The sequence below is a fragment of the Arvicanthis niloticus genome, chromosome 1, assembly GCF_011762505.2.
Source record: "Arvicanthis niloticus isolate mArvNil1 chromosome 1, mArvNil1.pat.X, whole genome shotgun sequence".
Classification (NCBI taxonomy): Eukaryota; Metazoa; Chordata; class Mammalia; order Rodentia; family Muridae; genus Arvicanthis; species Arvicanthis niloticus.
Genome location: NC_047658.1, coordinates 137,168,232 through 137,184,029, shown reverse-complemented (window position 1 = coordinate 137,184,029; position 15,798 = coordinate 137,168,232). Strand labels below are relative to the sequence as shown.

Sequence of the window (15,798 nt, the reverse complement as noted above, 5' to 3'; positions counted from 1 at the left end):
GGATTCATAAAAATAACTGTTATGGAAATCCAAAGAAACTAATTAGCAATTCAGTGATTAATGTTTGCATTATTGTTTATTAATTTAAGAAATGATATGTCTATCTGGTAGCAAAAGCTAAATGGCATAAGAAAGAAAATTTTTCTAATAAGTCTCCTTGACCTAGGGAGTTGGCTTAGGAGATAAGGTGCTTGTTGTGTAAATTAAGAACCTCAGCACTCACATTAAAAACTGGGTATGGTAATGCATTCCAGTAATCTCAGTATTGGGAAGCAGAGATGGGAGGATGCTGAGGAGCTCAACAGACCAAACAGTCTAGCCAGTTAGAAAGCTCCAGGTTCAGTGAGAGATCCTGTCTTAGAAAATAGGGTAAAGGCAATTGAGAAATATACCAGAGATCAACCACTGCTCTCCACATACCTATACACAGGTATGGCATTTGCATAAATATGTATTTTGCACATGCATGCACACTTTATGGGGAGAGAGAGGCAGAGAGAGATAGAGACAGAGACTCTAACCAGCACTATAGTCTATTACTGTTTTGAGACCACAATTGTTTCCTATATCTAATTGGTATCTAATAACTATTTCAAACATGTTTAAGCCTGTACTAATGGCTTGCTTTGTCATGATAGTAGGGGTAGTTTTACTGTTGCTAAGCCTATGTAGCTCTGGCCAAAACACTTGTGTTTTTTCAAGTTTCTTCTGTTTCATTTCCCTTATTACAGATGTCAATTAATTCTGAGCTTATGTATTTCTAATGTTGCTGCTTAAGTTCAAACCATCACCATTTCTTACTTGTAGTTTCCTAATTTCTTTTTCCTTTGAGTTCATTTTCTGTCCATCAACCATTTAAAAATATATATTGAGAGAAATTAGTAAGTGCTTCCCTGGCATTTCGGGTATGTTAAAGAATTTAACTCTGTCCTTCCTACTTATCTGCCAGACCACCTCCCTACCCCCTCCCCACCCCACCTCACCCTTCCCCATCGTCTAGTTAGTTAGTGTTTAAGTGCTATGGCTCTAGAGTGGAGGACAGAAGAAAAGCTGGGGAGAGCAGGGCCTCTCTTTCCATCACATAGGTTCTGGGGATCAAACTTGGGCCATTAGGCTTGACAACAAGACATCTCACCACCCTCTAAACCATTTCTCATCTCATGGCTGTTGAACTTGATCTTTTATTTTGAATATATATTCTTAAATTTTTTTGTGTGATTTTGGTTTGGTTTTGCATGGTTGACTCGCACTGTTATTTCCTTTACTTTGAGTTTGTATATCTTTACTACAGCAGTTGTACCAGTCCCTAGCCACACTACCTATTAGTGTCTAACTAATATGAATGAAGGCATAAATAAGGTGAAAAAACTGAGTGGTTCTATGTAGAATTTGTTAGTCAAGAAATAAAGTTGAATTCTAGCTGTTTTGTTATTCTTGTGTGCAGTCAGTTGTTACAACATCACATTTCTCCATTGTTTTGAAATACCATCTTTATGATAACATCCTGGGTGTATTTTGAACTCTCCACTCTATTGCTGATCTTTACTTATTTGTATTTTTATAATTTTGTGATTTTTAATTTCTTTTTGTGTGTGTTGGGGGGAGAGGGAGAGAGAGAATATACATGCATGTGCATTCTGCTCACATGTGTGTGGAGGCCAGAGGACAACTTAGGTGTCATCCTCAGGAACACTGTCCACCTCTTTTGAGGCAGGCCTACACTAGTGACCAGCAAGCCCCAGGGAGCTTCCCTTCTCCATAATGCTGGGATTACAGGTATATATTGCCCCACCCAGATTTTCTTACCTGGGTTTACACAGTAAAATTAGGCCCTCAGGTTTGCAAAACAAGTGCTTTTTACTGAGTGAGTCCTCCTCTTCAGACACTAAAATCCTTTAACATGTGGTAAAATGGGTCCTCTGCCAAAACAAATATTTTACCTGTTTACTTTTCTTCTATTTTTCTATAAGAAGTTTGTCTTTTTAGTAACTGAAGAGGAGAACTCACTCAGTTTTTCTATAAGAAGTTTGTCTTTTTAGTAACTTGATAGATTGGACGTTTGTAAAAACTTGTTTTGGTCCTTTGTCATAAGAAATATATGAGAAAACCATATCAATTACTGGTTCATAGAGTAGATAAATGGTATTTTTGTTTATGAAATAAAAGATTAAAAAATCAGTTCAAGCATTAAGTATTTTCTGTAGATATCACAATATTTAATTGATGTAGCCTTCTGATTTCAGTTTTGTTGTTACCTTTTGCCAGGTTCCTCCTACTTTGTTAGGACTTGTTACTTCAGTTTGGCAAAGGCAAAACTTGAGTTTTTCTCTGTAATTTTTTTTTGCAATTATATTTTTTATTGGATATTTTATTTAAATTTCAGATGGCATCCCCTTTCTCCATTTCCCCTCCCTAGAGAACCCCTATTCCAGTCCCCCCTTATCCTTTTTGCTTTTTATTCAATTTTTTAATGTTAATCAAAGGCTTTATAAGTTTGGTAATGGTCAATAACAAGATGCTCATACAATCAGAAGTGTAACCCAATACCCAACCTAGATATATCAACTATCTTTGACTGGCGGAGACACTCAAACATCCGCCTCCATGTTCCCCACCCCCCTCTCTCTTGTCACCTAGCTCCTCCTCTCCTTCTCCTCCTCTCCTTATTCCTCCTCCTCCCACCATAGCTCCTCCTACATATCACCTTTCCTGTTAAAATAATACTTTTCTCTCAAAATACAATTAGGGCATAACTATTCCAACTTGTGTCAGTAAGGTACAAGATAGACCTAATACCCAGTCCATCATTTTGTTGACTACACAGAACCTCTGTCATCTCTCCTAACTAAAAGACTTAGTTCTAAACCTGGCTTTTTTCTTGGCTTTAGAATGAATGTCAGCTGAAAACCATCCTCTCAAATCTTTTCTCTCAAAGTAAATAACCAGGATTGGCTATGAGACTATAAGTTTTCAACCCTGTCAGAAATCCAGAATGACTGAGTTAACTGAAATTATGGGAAACACAAAGCATAGCTTCTAAAACGTAGCCAATTAATAGAGACCGCTGAACACCTGGACAGTCCCTATACTACAAAATGATGGGGCATCTGATCTTCAGCCTTCTGGCCCAGGATCATCTGAAAAATTGTTTTCCAGCCTTTTACTCTAAGGTAGAGTCTGTCTTTGTCACTGAGGTGGGTTTCCTGTATGCAGCAAAATGCAAGGTCCTGTTTATGTATCCAGTCCATTAGCCTAAGTCTTTTAATTGGGGAATTGAGTCCATTGATGTTAAGAGATACTAAAGAACAGTAATTGTTGCTTCCTGTTATTTTTGTTGTTAGAGTTGAAATTATCTTTGTGTGACTATCTTCTTTTGGATTTGTTGGAAGAGGATTACTTTCTTGTTCTTTATGGGGTATAATTTCCCTCCTTGTATTGGAGCTTTCCCGCTATTATCCTTTGTAGTGCTGGGTTTGTGGAAAGATATTATGTAAATTTGGTTTTGTAATGGAATACCTTGGTTTCTCCATCTATGGTAATTGAGAGTTTTGCTGGGTATAGTAGCCTGGGCTGGCATTTATGTTCTCTTAGGGTCTGTATGTATGACATCTGTCCAGCATCTTCTAGTTTTTATAGTATCTGGTGTAATTCTGATAGGTCTGCCTTTATATGTTACTTGGCCTTTCTCCCTTACTGCATCTAATATTCTTTCTTTGTTTTGTGCACTTGGTGTTTTGATTATTATGTGACGGGAGGTATTTGTGTTCTGGTCTAGTCTATTTGGCATTCTATAGGCTTCTTGTATGTTTATGGGCATCTCGTTCTTTAGATTAGGGAAGTTTTCTATAATTTTGTTGAAGATATTTATTGGCCCTTTAAGTTGGGAGTCTTCGCCCTCATCTATACCTATTATCCTTAGGTTTGGTCTTCTCATTGTGTCCTGGATTTCCTGGATGTTTTGTGTTAAGAACTTTTTGCATTTTGCTTTTTCTTTGACAGTTGTGTCAATATTTTCTATGATATCTTCTGCATCTGAGATTCTTTCTTCTATCTCTTGTATTATGTTGGTGATGCTTGTGTCTATGACTCCTGATTTCTTTCCTAGGTTTTCTATCTCCAGGGTAGTCTCCCTTTGTGATTTCTTTATTGTTTCTACTTCTATTTTTATGTCCTGGATGGTTTTGTTCAATTCCTTCACCTGTTTGGTTGTGTTCTCTTGTAATTCTTCAAGGGATTTTTGTGTTTCCTCTTTAAGGGCTTCTACCTGTTTACCTGTGTTCTCAAAATTTTTGAGGGTGTTATTTATGCCCTTCTTAAAGTCCTCTATCATCATCATTAGAAGTTGCTTTCCTAGTGATATGGGGAATTCAGGACTTTCTTGTGTGGGAGAACTAGGTTCTAATGATGCCAAGTACCCTGGGTTGCTGATGCTTATGTTCTGTGTTTGCCTTTCGCCATCTGGATCTTCTTAGTGCTACCTGCCCTGTCTCTGACTGGAGCCTGTCTTTCCTATTATCTTGGTTGTATCAGAACTGTGTGGGGTGGGTGTTACTACTGGGGTTAGAGCTGGAACTCAAGATCTGCTCAGTGCTCAGGCTCAGACAGGAAGGAACCAGTGATCCGGGCCAGGAGTGACTTCCTGGGTCCTAGTGGGTCCCAGTTACTCCCTGTTTGGGGCTGGTATTGCTGTATCCTTACCTAAGATACTGCCTGGGTTAGAGCTCCTGGGAGGCCCACTTCTGGGTTCTGTGAGATTGGGGGCAGAGCTGCTGCCCAAGATCTGCTCAGTGCTCAGACCCAGACTGGAGGGCTTTCTCTGTATTTTTGTGCCATTATCAAAATATGAAACTTTCCTGAGTTTATAATCTACTATTTCAAACTCTCATAGATGTAGGTGTAGGTGTAGGTGTAGGTGTAGGTGTAGGTGTAGGTGTAGGTGTAGATGTAGATATAGCTTGGTAAGGAGAAGAGCCAGACCCAGGAAGCTAACTGCCTACCTTCTTTAGAGCTCATTATTATTCAGGTATCTTTTAGATAACACAGATGTATTTGGACAATGAGTTAGTAACTCAGTAATGAGCTTATTTATGTTCTGCCTGCCCCGAAACTTCTTGAATTATTCCATGTGGCAAGGAATAGCTGTAAGTAATAGTAATATGTTTGAGAGCTAACTAGAAAGCAAACTTGCCAAGGTTGATAAGGCACTGTTCAGACAGTATTTTTATATAAAAGTAAACAACTTTAGGTTTACCAATGTACCTTAAATTCAAATAAATAAAACTGAGACATAGATTTATTCTAAGTAAAATGTGTGGTTTTCTCTGGACCATAACGTTCTTTTACATACCAAAAGTTACCTCCCTTCCTGGTGCCCCCCCCCCCAGTTCTTCACCCCATCCCCTCCTCCTTGAGAGGGTGCTCCCCCACCCGCCTACCCTCCCACTCACCCCTCCCCCCCCAGCATCCTTCTTCCCTGGAGCATCAAGTTTCCATAGGATTAAGTGCACCCTGTCTCACTGAGGCCATACAAGGCAGTCCTCTGGTACACACGTGCCCGGGGCCACAGACCTTCCCATGTATGTATGTATGCTCCTTGGGTTTTGGCTTGGTCTCTGGGAGCTCTGAGGGGTCCTAGTTAGTTGACACTGTTGTTCTTCCTATGGGGTTGTAATCCCCTTCAATCCTTCCTCTGACTCTTTCATATTAATCCCTGACCTCAAACCAATGGTTGGCTGTAAGTATCTGCATTTGTCTCAGTCAGTTGCTGGTAGAGCCTCTCAGAGGACAACCATGCCAGGCTCTTGTCTGCAAGCACAATGTGGCATCAGTAATAGTGTCAGGGTTTGGTGTGCGCCCATGGGATGGATCCCAAGTTGGGCCCATCTCTGGGTTCCCTTTCTTTCAGTCTGCTCCATTTTTGTCCCTGCATTTTGTTTAGACAGGAACAATTCTAGGTTAAAAATTTTGAAGATTGGTGGGTGGCCCCTGCCTCAAATGGGGGCCATGTCTATCTGTTGGAGGTGGTCTCTTCCAGTTCCATCTCCCCACTGTTGTGCATTTTAGCTAATGTCATACTCATTGAGTCCTGGTAGCCTTTCATATCCCAGGACTCTCTAGAGGTTCCCCCCTGCCCCATAACCCCCACTGCTGCATATTTCGATTGATTCTCCTGGCCCTCTGGGCCTCCCTTCTGTCTCTCCCCATACCTGATCCTGCCCCTCCTTTTCCCCTCCTCAATCCCGCCTCACACCCAGGTTTCTCCCTCCCTCTGCCTTCATGATTATTTTGTTCCCCTTCTAAGTGAGTTTCAGGTGTCTGTCTACACTTGGGTCTTCTTTCTTATTAAGCTTCCTACAGTCTGAGTTGTATCATGGGTATTTATCTCCATGTACAAAGTTCAAAATGTGTGGTTTTAAAAGCTTACAGTGGTCTCTCTTCAGTTCTGGGTAGTACTTTTATTGATCTGCTGCTGTTTCAATAAATATCTAAGGCATAGAAATGTTTAACTTGAAGGGTCTCAGCAGTTAGTTCCTACTGAAGTTGTCTTTGACTTTTACTAAAGATGAATGCCTTCTTTCCCAGTTCTTGGCTTTTATGTTGTTCTTTCTCAGTCAGTTTGGAAAACTAAAGAGTTTAGGTCACTTACCAATTAAACTTTTGGTCTGTTTTTTGCATTTTTAAGTTAATCCTTAACTCATCTTTTCAATATTGTTTTGCTGGGTTTTTCCTTATCTGTAAGTAGTTCCTGCAATTGTGCCTTTAGAACTTCTATTTCTGCATTTATCCTTCTAAATAAGTTACTCATTTCCCATGGCTTTATTTACCAAAAGATTTCCAGGTCAGTATTTTAAGCCCTCCCTCTCTTATAAAAAATAACTTATTTCTGTCCATAAAACTTTTTTTTTCTTTTTTGTTTTTATAAAGACAGGTTTTCTCTGTGTAGCCCTGGCTGTCCAAGAACTTAGTCTGTAAACCAGACTGGCCTCAAATTCAGAGATCTACCTGCCTTTGACTTCAGAGTGCTGAGATTAAAGGTGTGTGGCACAACTTCCCAGCAGAACTTTTCTAATTAGTTAAATAACTGCTACCTCAAAAGTATCAACTATTTCTAACCCGAATCTTTGTTTTCTATTCCGACTTTCAGAAATATTTTAGGTTTTTGTAGGCATTGTCACCATTGTTTCAGCTAGAACATATCAATCATCTTTGATATCTATACCTTTAATACCATATATACACAAACTGTCAGTATGTTCATTGTTGAATCTTCATTGTTTAGTAGATGTCTGAATGAATTTGAATTATATGAATGGATATTCCCTCTTTACTTTTCTATCCCAGAAAGTCTTAATTGTGTAAAGTTACAGTTAATGGTCTTGAGAAAAGAGTGGCTAGATGCTAGAGAACTTGAGTAAAGTTCTCTAGAACTGGGAAGTATCCCTTTAATTTCCTCACAAGGAGAATGGGAAGAATGATTCAGTGGAGTATGTGCAGGCAGGCAGTTGCCATGTTAGACTGCAGTGTGAATCAAAGGACTAGCAGTTTATGTTCAAATATTTTCAAGGGCAGTGGCTGTTTTTCATGAGACTTTGACATGATTTTATGCTAAAGGAATGCTCAGGAGAATTCGTGACATATGAGTGTTGAAAACCTGTACAACAATTGGTTTTGGATCAAAGATGCTTTTTACTGAAACATTGACAAATGCCTAAATTCAGATAGTCTCTGTTTTTCAAAAGTAGAAATTAATGAATATCTTACTGAAGAACTACTTTACTAAGTTGTAGTGGGTGATAGCGTGAAGCTTTTACATAATGATAGCATTAGAAGTGCCTATTATGGTGGCTAAGAGAGGATGTTAATTACTTTCAAAGAAGTAGTCTTTGTCTAGGTTGAATCCATTTGTTTATAACTAAAAAATAAACTACAAGGCTTTGATTTTGATAGTATTGCTTAGTAGTATATGAGCAGGGGGGCTTTAGGCTAAGATGTAAAAGAGGCTAAATACATGGGAAATTTGGTCAAGGGAGGGAAGAAAACTTGCTAATACATTTTGAGTTCCAGCTTATTTATGACTAATGAAAAGAAGCTGGATTCTGTTAGAGCAAATGAAAGTCAAAGCAAGATTCTTGTTTTCTGGGTGAGCTGAGAATTTCAAGGGGAGTAAGAATAATAACTAGGGAACAGGGAAGGAACAGTAGGAAATAAGTAGTTGTGATTAGTGCTTTCTTACAGATGTTTTTTTTTTTTTTTTTTCCTGAAAAAAAGAAATCTTGGATATCAAGTACCTTAAAGATAAAAGAAAGCAGTAGTCTCCAACTTTAAAAAAAAGTTAGTATATATTATTTGTACAAAATGATTGGATTCACCAAGACATTGTCAGGTTTCTAAATTTTTATAAGCTGATCTTTGAAGGGGGGGGGAACTAGTGTGTGTACTATAGCTTGTTTGCATTTATAAATTGCAAGTAAGCATTTATCCAAGCATTAATAGTACAAAAATTATTTTTTATGAGAGCATTGTGATTTGTTTGTCAGGATTTGGTTTAGTACTTGCCTGTTGAGATACCTGAAACTTCTTTATGCTAGGTTTATTTGGATGCTTGGTTTTAATGATTAGTACAGCTTAGAACTCATAAAGATGTATACGTTTAGAAGTACACACCAGCTGCAATGACTATATTGCTTACCTAGCAAATGTGCCCAAGTTTCTGTTGAAGTCCCTAGTAAAATTTCTTTCTTTTCTAATTTCATTCAGTTGTTCTTGAAAACTAATACTCAGGTTGTGCTTTGCTGGTAGTCACCATATGCTTCTCCAAATGCATTCTCCACCCTTGTATACTCTGCTCTGTGCCCCAGGAGGCTGATTTCTAAGGACTGCATCAACTGGTCTGCCTTGTCCCCTGACTTCTGATTGGGTTCAGCCAACGGAAGGCACTAACAGGAGGACCAAGAGGTAGGAGTATTTACTTTAAAGTCTTCCTCTTTCCTGGCCTTCAGGTTGTGAGTGACTGTGCTCAGTCATTGTGTGGCGCTCTTCTTAAATTGCAGTTCTCTTGGTCTAATAACTATTCCCCATTCCCTTCTCTTCCTCTTTTAGGCTTAGAGTGGGAATAACTCCTTGTTATACCGTAGATACAGTAACACTTCATCATCTCTTCCTAGACTACTCTTAGCCTTGCCTGCACATTTGTAAATAGTCCCTGCATTAAACAGCACTTACTGTCTTTTACATGTCCTTTATTACTATTGGACCCTGGGTAATAGTTATAGTTATGTTTTAGCCTTGTGTAAGCTAAATATATTGTCTAGTTGTATTACTAATGGCATTCACATTGCTTTTAGTAATATAAAAAACCTCAATAATTGGAAGCATTTCTAAATATCTGGTTTTAATAGGTATCTGTGTGTATTTATCAAGTAAATAGCAAGTATATTTTATATCAGTTTTAAGTATTAATTACTTAACATCAATTTACTTCTTGTTAATACTTGTTTTAGTCATTGTAAGTAGAATTTAGTCTCTGAATTCTGAAATTCAGAATGTATTAGTGTAGAAGACATTTTATGTTTTAAAGGAAAAAAACAATAGAAACAATGGTAAAAACTCAGTGACTCAGCTATAATTATTGCTAAGGTTTTGTGTATAGTTGGCATTATATTCTTTTCAAACTACTGTCATACCGATTTCATGAAATAATTTTCTTACTGGAAGAAAATAGCTTATTTTTTTTTAAGGGACAAGTTATTTTCATGTATTTATGTGGTTCTTGATCATTTGACAGTTCCTGTTAGGAGGTGAGGGGAAATTTATTTATCTTAATTTATAGGACTTCATTCTCTAATAAATAAAAACCAAATAACATGTTTCATCAGGACTCTTATTGTGGACAAATATACATAGGTTGGAGTTTAAAAATTTAAATATATTCGTAACTGAAACTGTGAAACAGCTTGATTTGTATCCTTTCAAAGATATTTAAACATGCATACACACACATATATATATGTATCTACACACACAAAAGTGTATATATAAACAATATGTATACTATAGTTTGGGGTCAGAAAGTACAGCCAATAAGGAGAGGAAAATTCCTTATATTCCTGGACCTTTCCTTCTGGTTGAGGATATGTAGGGGTTTTTTTTTTATTAATTTTTTAAATTTTATGTACATTGGTGTTTTGACTTTATTTATATCTGTGTGAGGGTGTCAGATTCTCTGGAACTGGAGTTACAGACAGTTGTGAACTGCTACATGAGTGCTGGGAGTTCCAGGTCCTCTGGAAGAGTAGCCACTGCTCTTAGCCACTGAGCCATCTTTCCAGCCTTAATAGATATTTTTGTAATTGAAAAAAATTTTTCCATACAATATATTTTGTATGGAAATATATCATGTTTTTCTTCTTCCCAGATCTTCTCCACCTCCTATGCACCCAATTTTGTTTTTTCCCCTTTTCTTTTTAACAAAGCAAATCAAGAAACTCACCACAAAACCCACACAAAAATGGAAACCAAATATATAAGCAAAAGACCAGTAAATACAAAAAAAAAAAACAAAAAACAAACAAACAAAAAAAACAATAACAATAACAACAAAAACCACCCAAAGCAAGTTAAGGCAAAAAGTGTACAAAAATGCCATTGAGTTTGTTTTGTGTTGGCCAACTACTCTTGGACATGGGGCCTACCCTGAAATGATAGCAGGTGTCAAATGCAATTCTTGATTAGGGCTGAGAGCCAGTGCTTGGACCCTGTCTGAACTGAGCCCATATGGGACTTGTGTATGCTGCCACAGTCTCTGTCTGTTCTTATGTGCTTCAGTCCTGTTATGTCTGGAAGACACTGTTTTCTTGGAGTCATCCATCAGCTCTTGCTCTTACAGTCTTTCTGCCTCCTATTTTGCATAGATCCCTGAGTTCTACCAGGGGTGGGGTGTAGACAGTTATTAAGTAACTACTATTTAACACTGTGTTGATAAGTAACAAAAAGACAAAGAAACCAGTATAAGGTCATAGAGTGATAGGGGAGGTATTATTAAACATCACAGTTAGAAACCTTTTCAGATTTGGTGGCATCTAAAAGATAGTTGAAATGAGAGGGGCCTATACATGAGCATCTGGGGAAGAGTATTTTTATGAAAGAGGAATGAACTGCAAAGATTCTAGGGCAGTAGGTACATTGGTGTGCTTGAGAATAAGTGGGAGACTGGCTGGCATGCAGAGAACAAACACTTAGAAAAGCAAAAAGGGTGCTCTTAAGGAGATGAGGAGCAACGATATAACACTAGGTCTTATAGATAATAAGAACATCGATTTATTCTGAGTATGACTAGAAGATTTGGGAGGAGACAGCAAAGTAATGAAATACTCCAAGTCGTTTTTAAAAGTGTTATGCGGGTGTCTGTATTGAATAGAACAGAATGAAAGAAAAAACCTTGCCATGAAGCATTTGTAATAATCTAGGTTAAGAAATTGAACTCATACATACACAAGCACACATACTTCTAGATGCATTTTATTTGTGATGTTTGTAGATTACATTATTCAAAAACTTTTTTATACTTGTGAGTACATATACAAGCACCTGATCCTCTCAGATGAATTGGTTCTAGGGTATGTTAATTAATGTAATCTGGGCCATGGAGATGGCTCAGCAGGTAAAGGTCCTTCCTGCCAAGACTAATAACCAGAGTTCACTCCTTGGAACCTCCATGTGGAAGCAGAAAACTAACTTTCAGTTGTCCTCTGATTTCTATGAATACCAGCCTGTGCGCGCGCACGCGCGTGTGCACACACACACACACACACACAAAATACATAAATGTAAAATTCTGTTAAAAGGTAGAAAGAATGTACTGACACTTGAAAGCAATATTCTTATTTTTACAAGCATATTGTGGCATGTATGCCCTTCCAAACATACAATGAATGTAAATTTTTAAATTAAAATATTAATTTTTTAAAAAGATAACTGCCTGAAATAGCAAACCAGATTAACTCAAAGTCTCCATTTTTAGAAAACTAATGTTCTTATCTATGTAAAGCTAAGTCAGTTAGTGTTACCTCCTTGTAACAAAAAAAAAAAAAAAAAAAAAAAAAAAAAAAAAAAAAAAAAACCTACTAGTACAATAATTCAATAGAATCTATTCATGGGATCCAGATGCCAGTGAATGTAAGGATGATAAGTCCATCTAATTGATAGTCATAAATCAGTGTGGACACTGTTTAAGAAGGGTGGGACTTTAATTGTATCTCATAGTGTAAAAGTTTATGCTTCAGTGACCTTTTTGACAGTTTTTAGGAAAGCAAGGAAATACAACTGTTGCCAACATTTAATTCACAGAAGTTCTATTTTGTATGTCTGGTTGCTTAAGCAGAGGGAATATAGATTTATTAAGGTAAAGTAAGAACACTCAAGAATGGGAGGAACACCTAAGGGAGGGACATCTCTTATAACTTATTGCAACATATTTTGAGTGATTTTGAGTATTTGAGTGACATGACTCAAGTTCGCCATTCTAGAAATAACATGTGTGAATTTTTTTTAGAGGCTTTGGCAAACTCTACAAAGGTAGAAGAGAGATTTTATCTGAGTTTTTTTAAAAATTTCTTTTTTTGATTGATTGATTGATTGATTGAGATAGAGTTTCTCTGTGTAGCCCTGGCCATCCTGGAACTCACTCTATAGAGCAGACTGGCCTCTGTTTCAGAGATCTGCCCGCCTCTGCCTCCTAAGTGCTAGGATTAAAGGCAAGTTCCACTACTACCAGGCCTAAAATTTGTTATAATTGCTGTTTATGTAATGAATACAGTCCTAAAAATCAGTAGTTGGACTAGCCTTTAAAACTTTGCAAGGTCAGTATAATGTTTTCTTTTCCAGGGTAAATATATTCTTACTGGGCCCCCCCACCCCTGCTTTTTGACAGTATTGTAGATCAATCTTAGGGTTGTAACACTTGTTACCTCTGAACTACATCCTTAGGTGTATTGTAAATGTTTTTAGTTGTTTCAAATTCATTATGATGATTTGTGAATAATTAAGTGAACTGCTGAGATACTATTTTTAAGCATTAGACCAGTATCTCAATAAATTAATAAAAATATTGTAAAAGACACATTTGCATTGAGATTGTAAAAGAATTCTAGAGTTAAAATTCTTTTTATGCTTCAGTCAGAAGTCAGGTTTCATTACATTGTTCATTCATATTTCTATTAATATTTTCTTTCATTAGTATTGATAAGTAATTAATCACTTTGTAAAAACACATTAAAATGAACTTCTAATCATCCATTCATGATTTGCTATTGCTAGGCGGCTGTTTTCCTTGGGCCTTATAATTCCTTGTTCTCCGCCCATATAATATAATTGCTATATATTGTAATACTGCACTTGTTAATAATTTCCCCAAAGTATTTATGTATCAAAAATCTTCTTTCTCAAAATGTTTTAGATCATTGAACATTTTCTCATACATTAATAAACAATATGATCTCTATTTCAAACAAAACTCTGTTAAACAATTAGTGTTTTAGTCCTTAGTGTGAATGCTTCAGGCTTATATTTTTTAAATGTAGAAGAGGTACTGTCCCTCAGTGGATTTTATGAAAGAGTTAGAATCTTGTATGGAAAAGATAAAACTCAAACATGGCAAAGAAAGGTTTGACTAAGTATTTTGTATGTAGACAGAAAAGAAATTCTGCTTAAGGTACTAGTTGAAAGGGTGTGTTGCTTATCCAGAAGATTTGACCTTGTGAATTGACTTATTCTTCTCCAAGGCACTTGAGAGAAAAGACAACGATAGCAGTTACATCTAGAGGCTATTATGGATTGGAGGAGGAGAAGGGAACTGCATGTACGTCAACAAGGCGTCGGTCAACACCTCGAAGTTTGGCAGGTTTGACAAGTGGAGTTTTTGAGTCTATAATGGTTCAAGTTTTGAGACAGGAAGAACAGCTGAGAGCAAAAGAAGAAAAAAGGTAAATGTCAAAATGTTTAATGTTCAGATTTACAAGTATAACTTTTAAAAGTGTAGCTCCATTTATATGCCAATATCACATTTTTGGTCCCGTTTTAGTAGGATTCTGTATTTAGTAGTAGTGTACTGTCAACAAAATATGAATTGTTATTGGATCACAGTGAAATTTGTTTTAAAGTATAGTCTTAAATTGTAAAACAATTATTTTGACACTATACAAAAATAATATTTAAAAAACATTTTTTAATTTTCTAGAAATTTCAGGGTAACTTAAAACTACAGCAGTTTTTATACAGACTAGTATTTTTAGAATGGAATCACACACCTTTAAATTACTACCAACTCCAGAAATAATGACATTCAAGAGTGACATAGGGGCTGGCATAATGGCTCAGTAGTTAAAAGCTCTTACTGATCTGGCAGAGGACCTGGGTTTAATTCCCAAGCACCCACATGGTAGCTCACAACTCTTCAACTCTAAGTTCCAGGGAATCAAACACCCTCTTTTGGCCTCTTAAAGCTACCAAGCATGTACATAATAATACACAGACATAAAACACCCATACACATAAGATAAAAAAATTAAAGTTTAAAAAATAGAATGACATAAATCTATCTCTGCCATCTCCTTCATTTATTAACTTCTTGGATAACTGCTTGTTCTAGACTCTTCAGAAAGGAGTTTTGTACTCAGTTAGCGGGTACCTTTTTGTGCCCAGGAGCATAGAATGATGGCATTATGTAATGTTTTATTTGTAACAAGCAAAATAGAGCCCCAAGAGGTAAGTGAAGCTCATTTCTGTAATTGAGTAGTGATTTCACACAAAATCAAATCTCAAACTATACTAGGAATATTTGCTGATATAATTAGAATTTGCTAGTGCTAGTTGAAGGCAACTTAAACCATTTTGTTGCTCTTATACTAATAAATGTAACTTGCTTTGCTAATTGTATGGCTAAAACTCAGTCATGATACTTTTAGCAATCTAACTTTTTTTAGCAGTGATTCATTTCAGACACAACTATGAGTACAGTTGTGTCTTGTACAGAGCCCACTTGTACAGAGCCCCAGAAAGTTTTTCTGCTATAGGAAATGGGGATTTTTAGAAAGAATTAAAATTAACCTGACAGTAGTGCATAAATTGATTGGAATGGAGTAGTCAAAAAATTGGCAGGCTCGTGGAAGACAGTGGCTTCATTACTAATTACCAAGAGCAGAGAGAGATGAGATTGCTCTTGGAAGGCCTAACAAGACCTTATACCTTCCTTGATAGAAGTAGAGCAAAGGCATAGCTGGGTGTAATAGCACTTGTCTTTAATCCCAGTACTCAGGACTCAGTCAGGTCTGTGAGTTTGAGACCAGCCGTACACAGTCGGAATGACACTGTATTAACAAGGAAGAAAACTTTTGAGTGTAGTATTTAGTGAGCCAGGCTGAGGTCTCAACATGTGTAATCAGTTTGTATCCTGAGTCACAGAAAGTAAAGTAGTTTGCTCAAAGTCACATAGTTTTTGAGCCTGTGTTACTAAGCAGTACACTACCCTGTGTATGATTTGCAAAAAGTCAGAATAGCAAAGAAACTAAGTTTGAAAATGAGAAGAGACAGAGAACTTGTCTAAAAATAAAGGTATTGAGATGATAGCAAACATTTAAAGCATCCCAAGTATGAATGTATAGCAAGAAGCTACAAATAGTTCCAAATCATCTTTTCTTTCAGCCTTACATGTGTTTACGTGTACTCTTGCCACAAATAAAAAGAGGAGAATAAGCCATGCACCACCACACCCAATTCCCATATGTTTTCTAATTTAATTTTAAG

At 36.8% G+C, this 15,798-nt stretch overlaps 1 protein-coding gene across 5 annotated transcripts in view; it reads left to right on the top strand.

Annotated features, from left to right (window-relative positions):
- The window catches only part of Brd10 (bromodomain containing 10), a 79,087-nt gene that overhangs the window by 10,540 nt on the left and 52,749 nt on the right, over positions 1–15,798 (top strand). For 3 of the 5 annotated variants that reach the window (XM_034505237.2, XM_076918995.1, XM_034505230.2), the window contains exon 2: positions 13,779–13,979. The exons of 1 other annotated variant lie outside the window; for it this stretch is intronic. In XM_034505237.2, coding sequence (XP_034361128.1) covers positions 13,779–13,979 — 201 coding nt within the window. Of the gene's footprint in view, positions 1–8,858; positions 8,956–13,778; positions 13,980–15,798 lie in introns of those variants that run through there. One more of the 5 variants, XM_034505254.2, reaches the window with a different exon arrangement.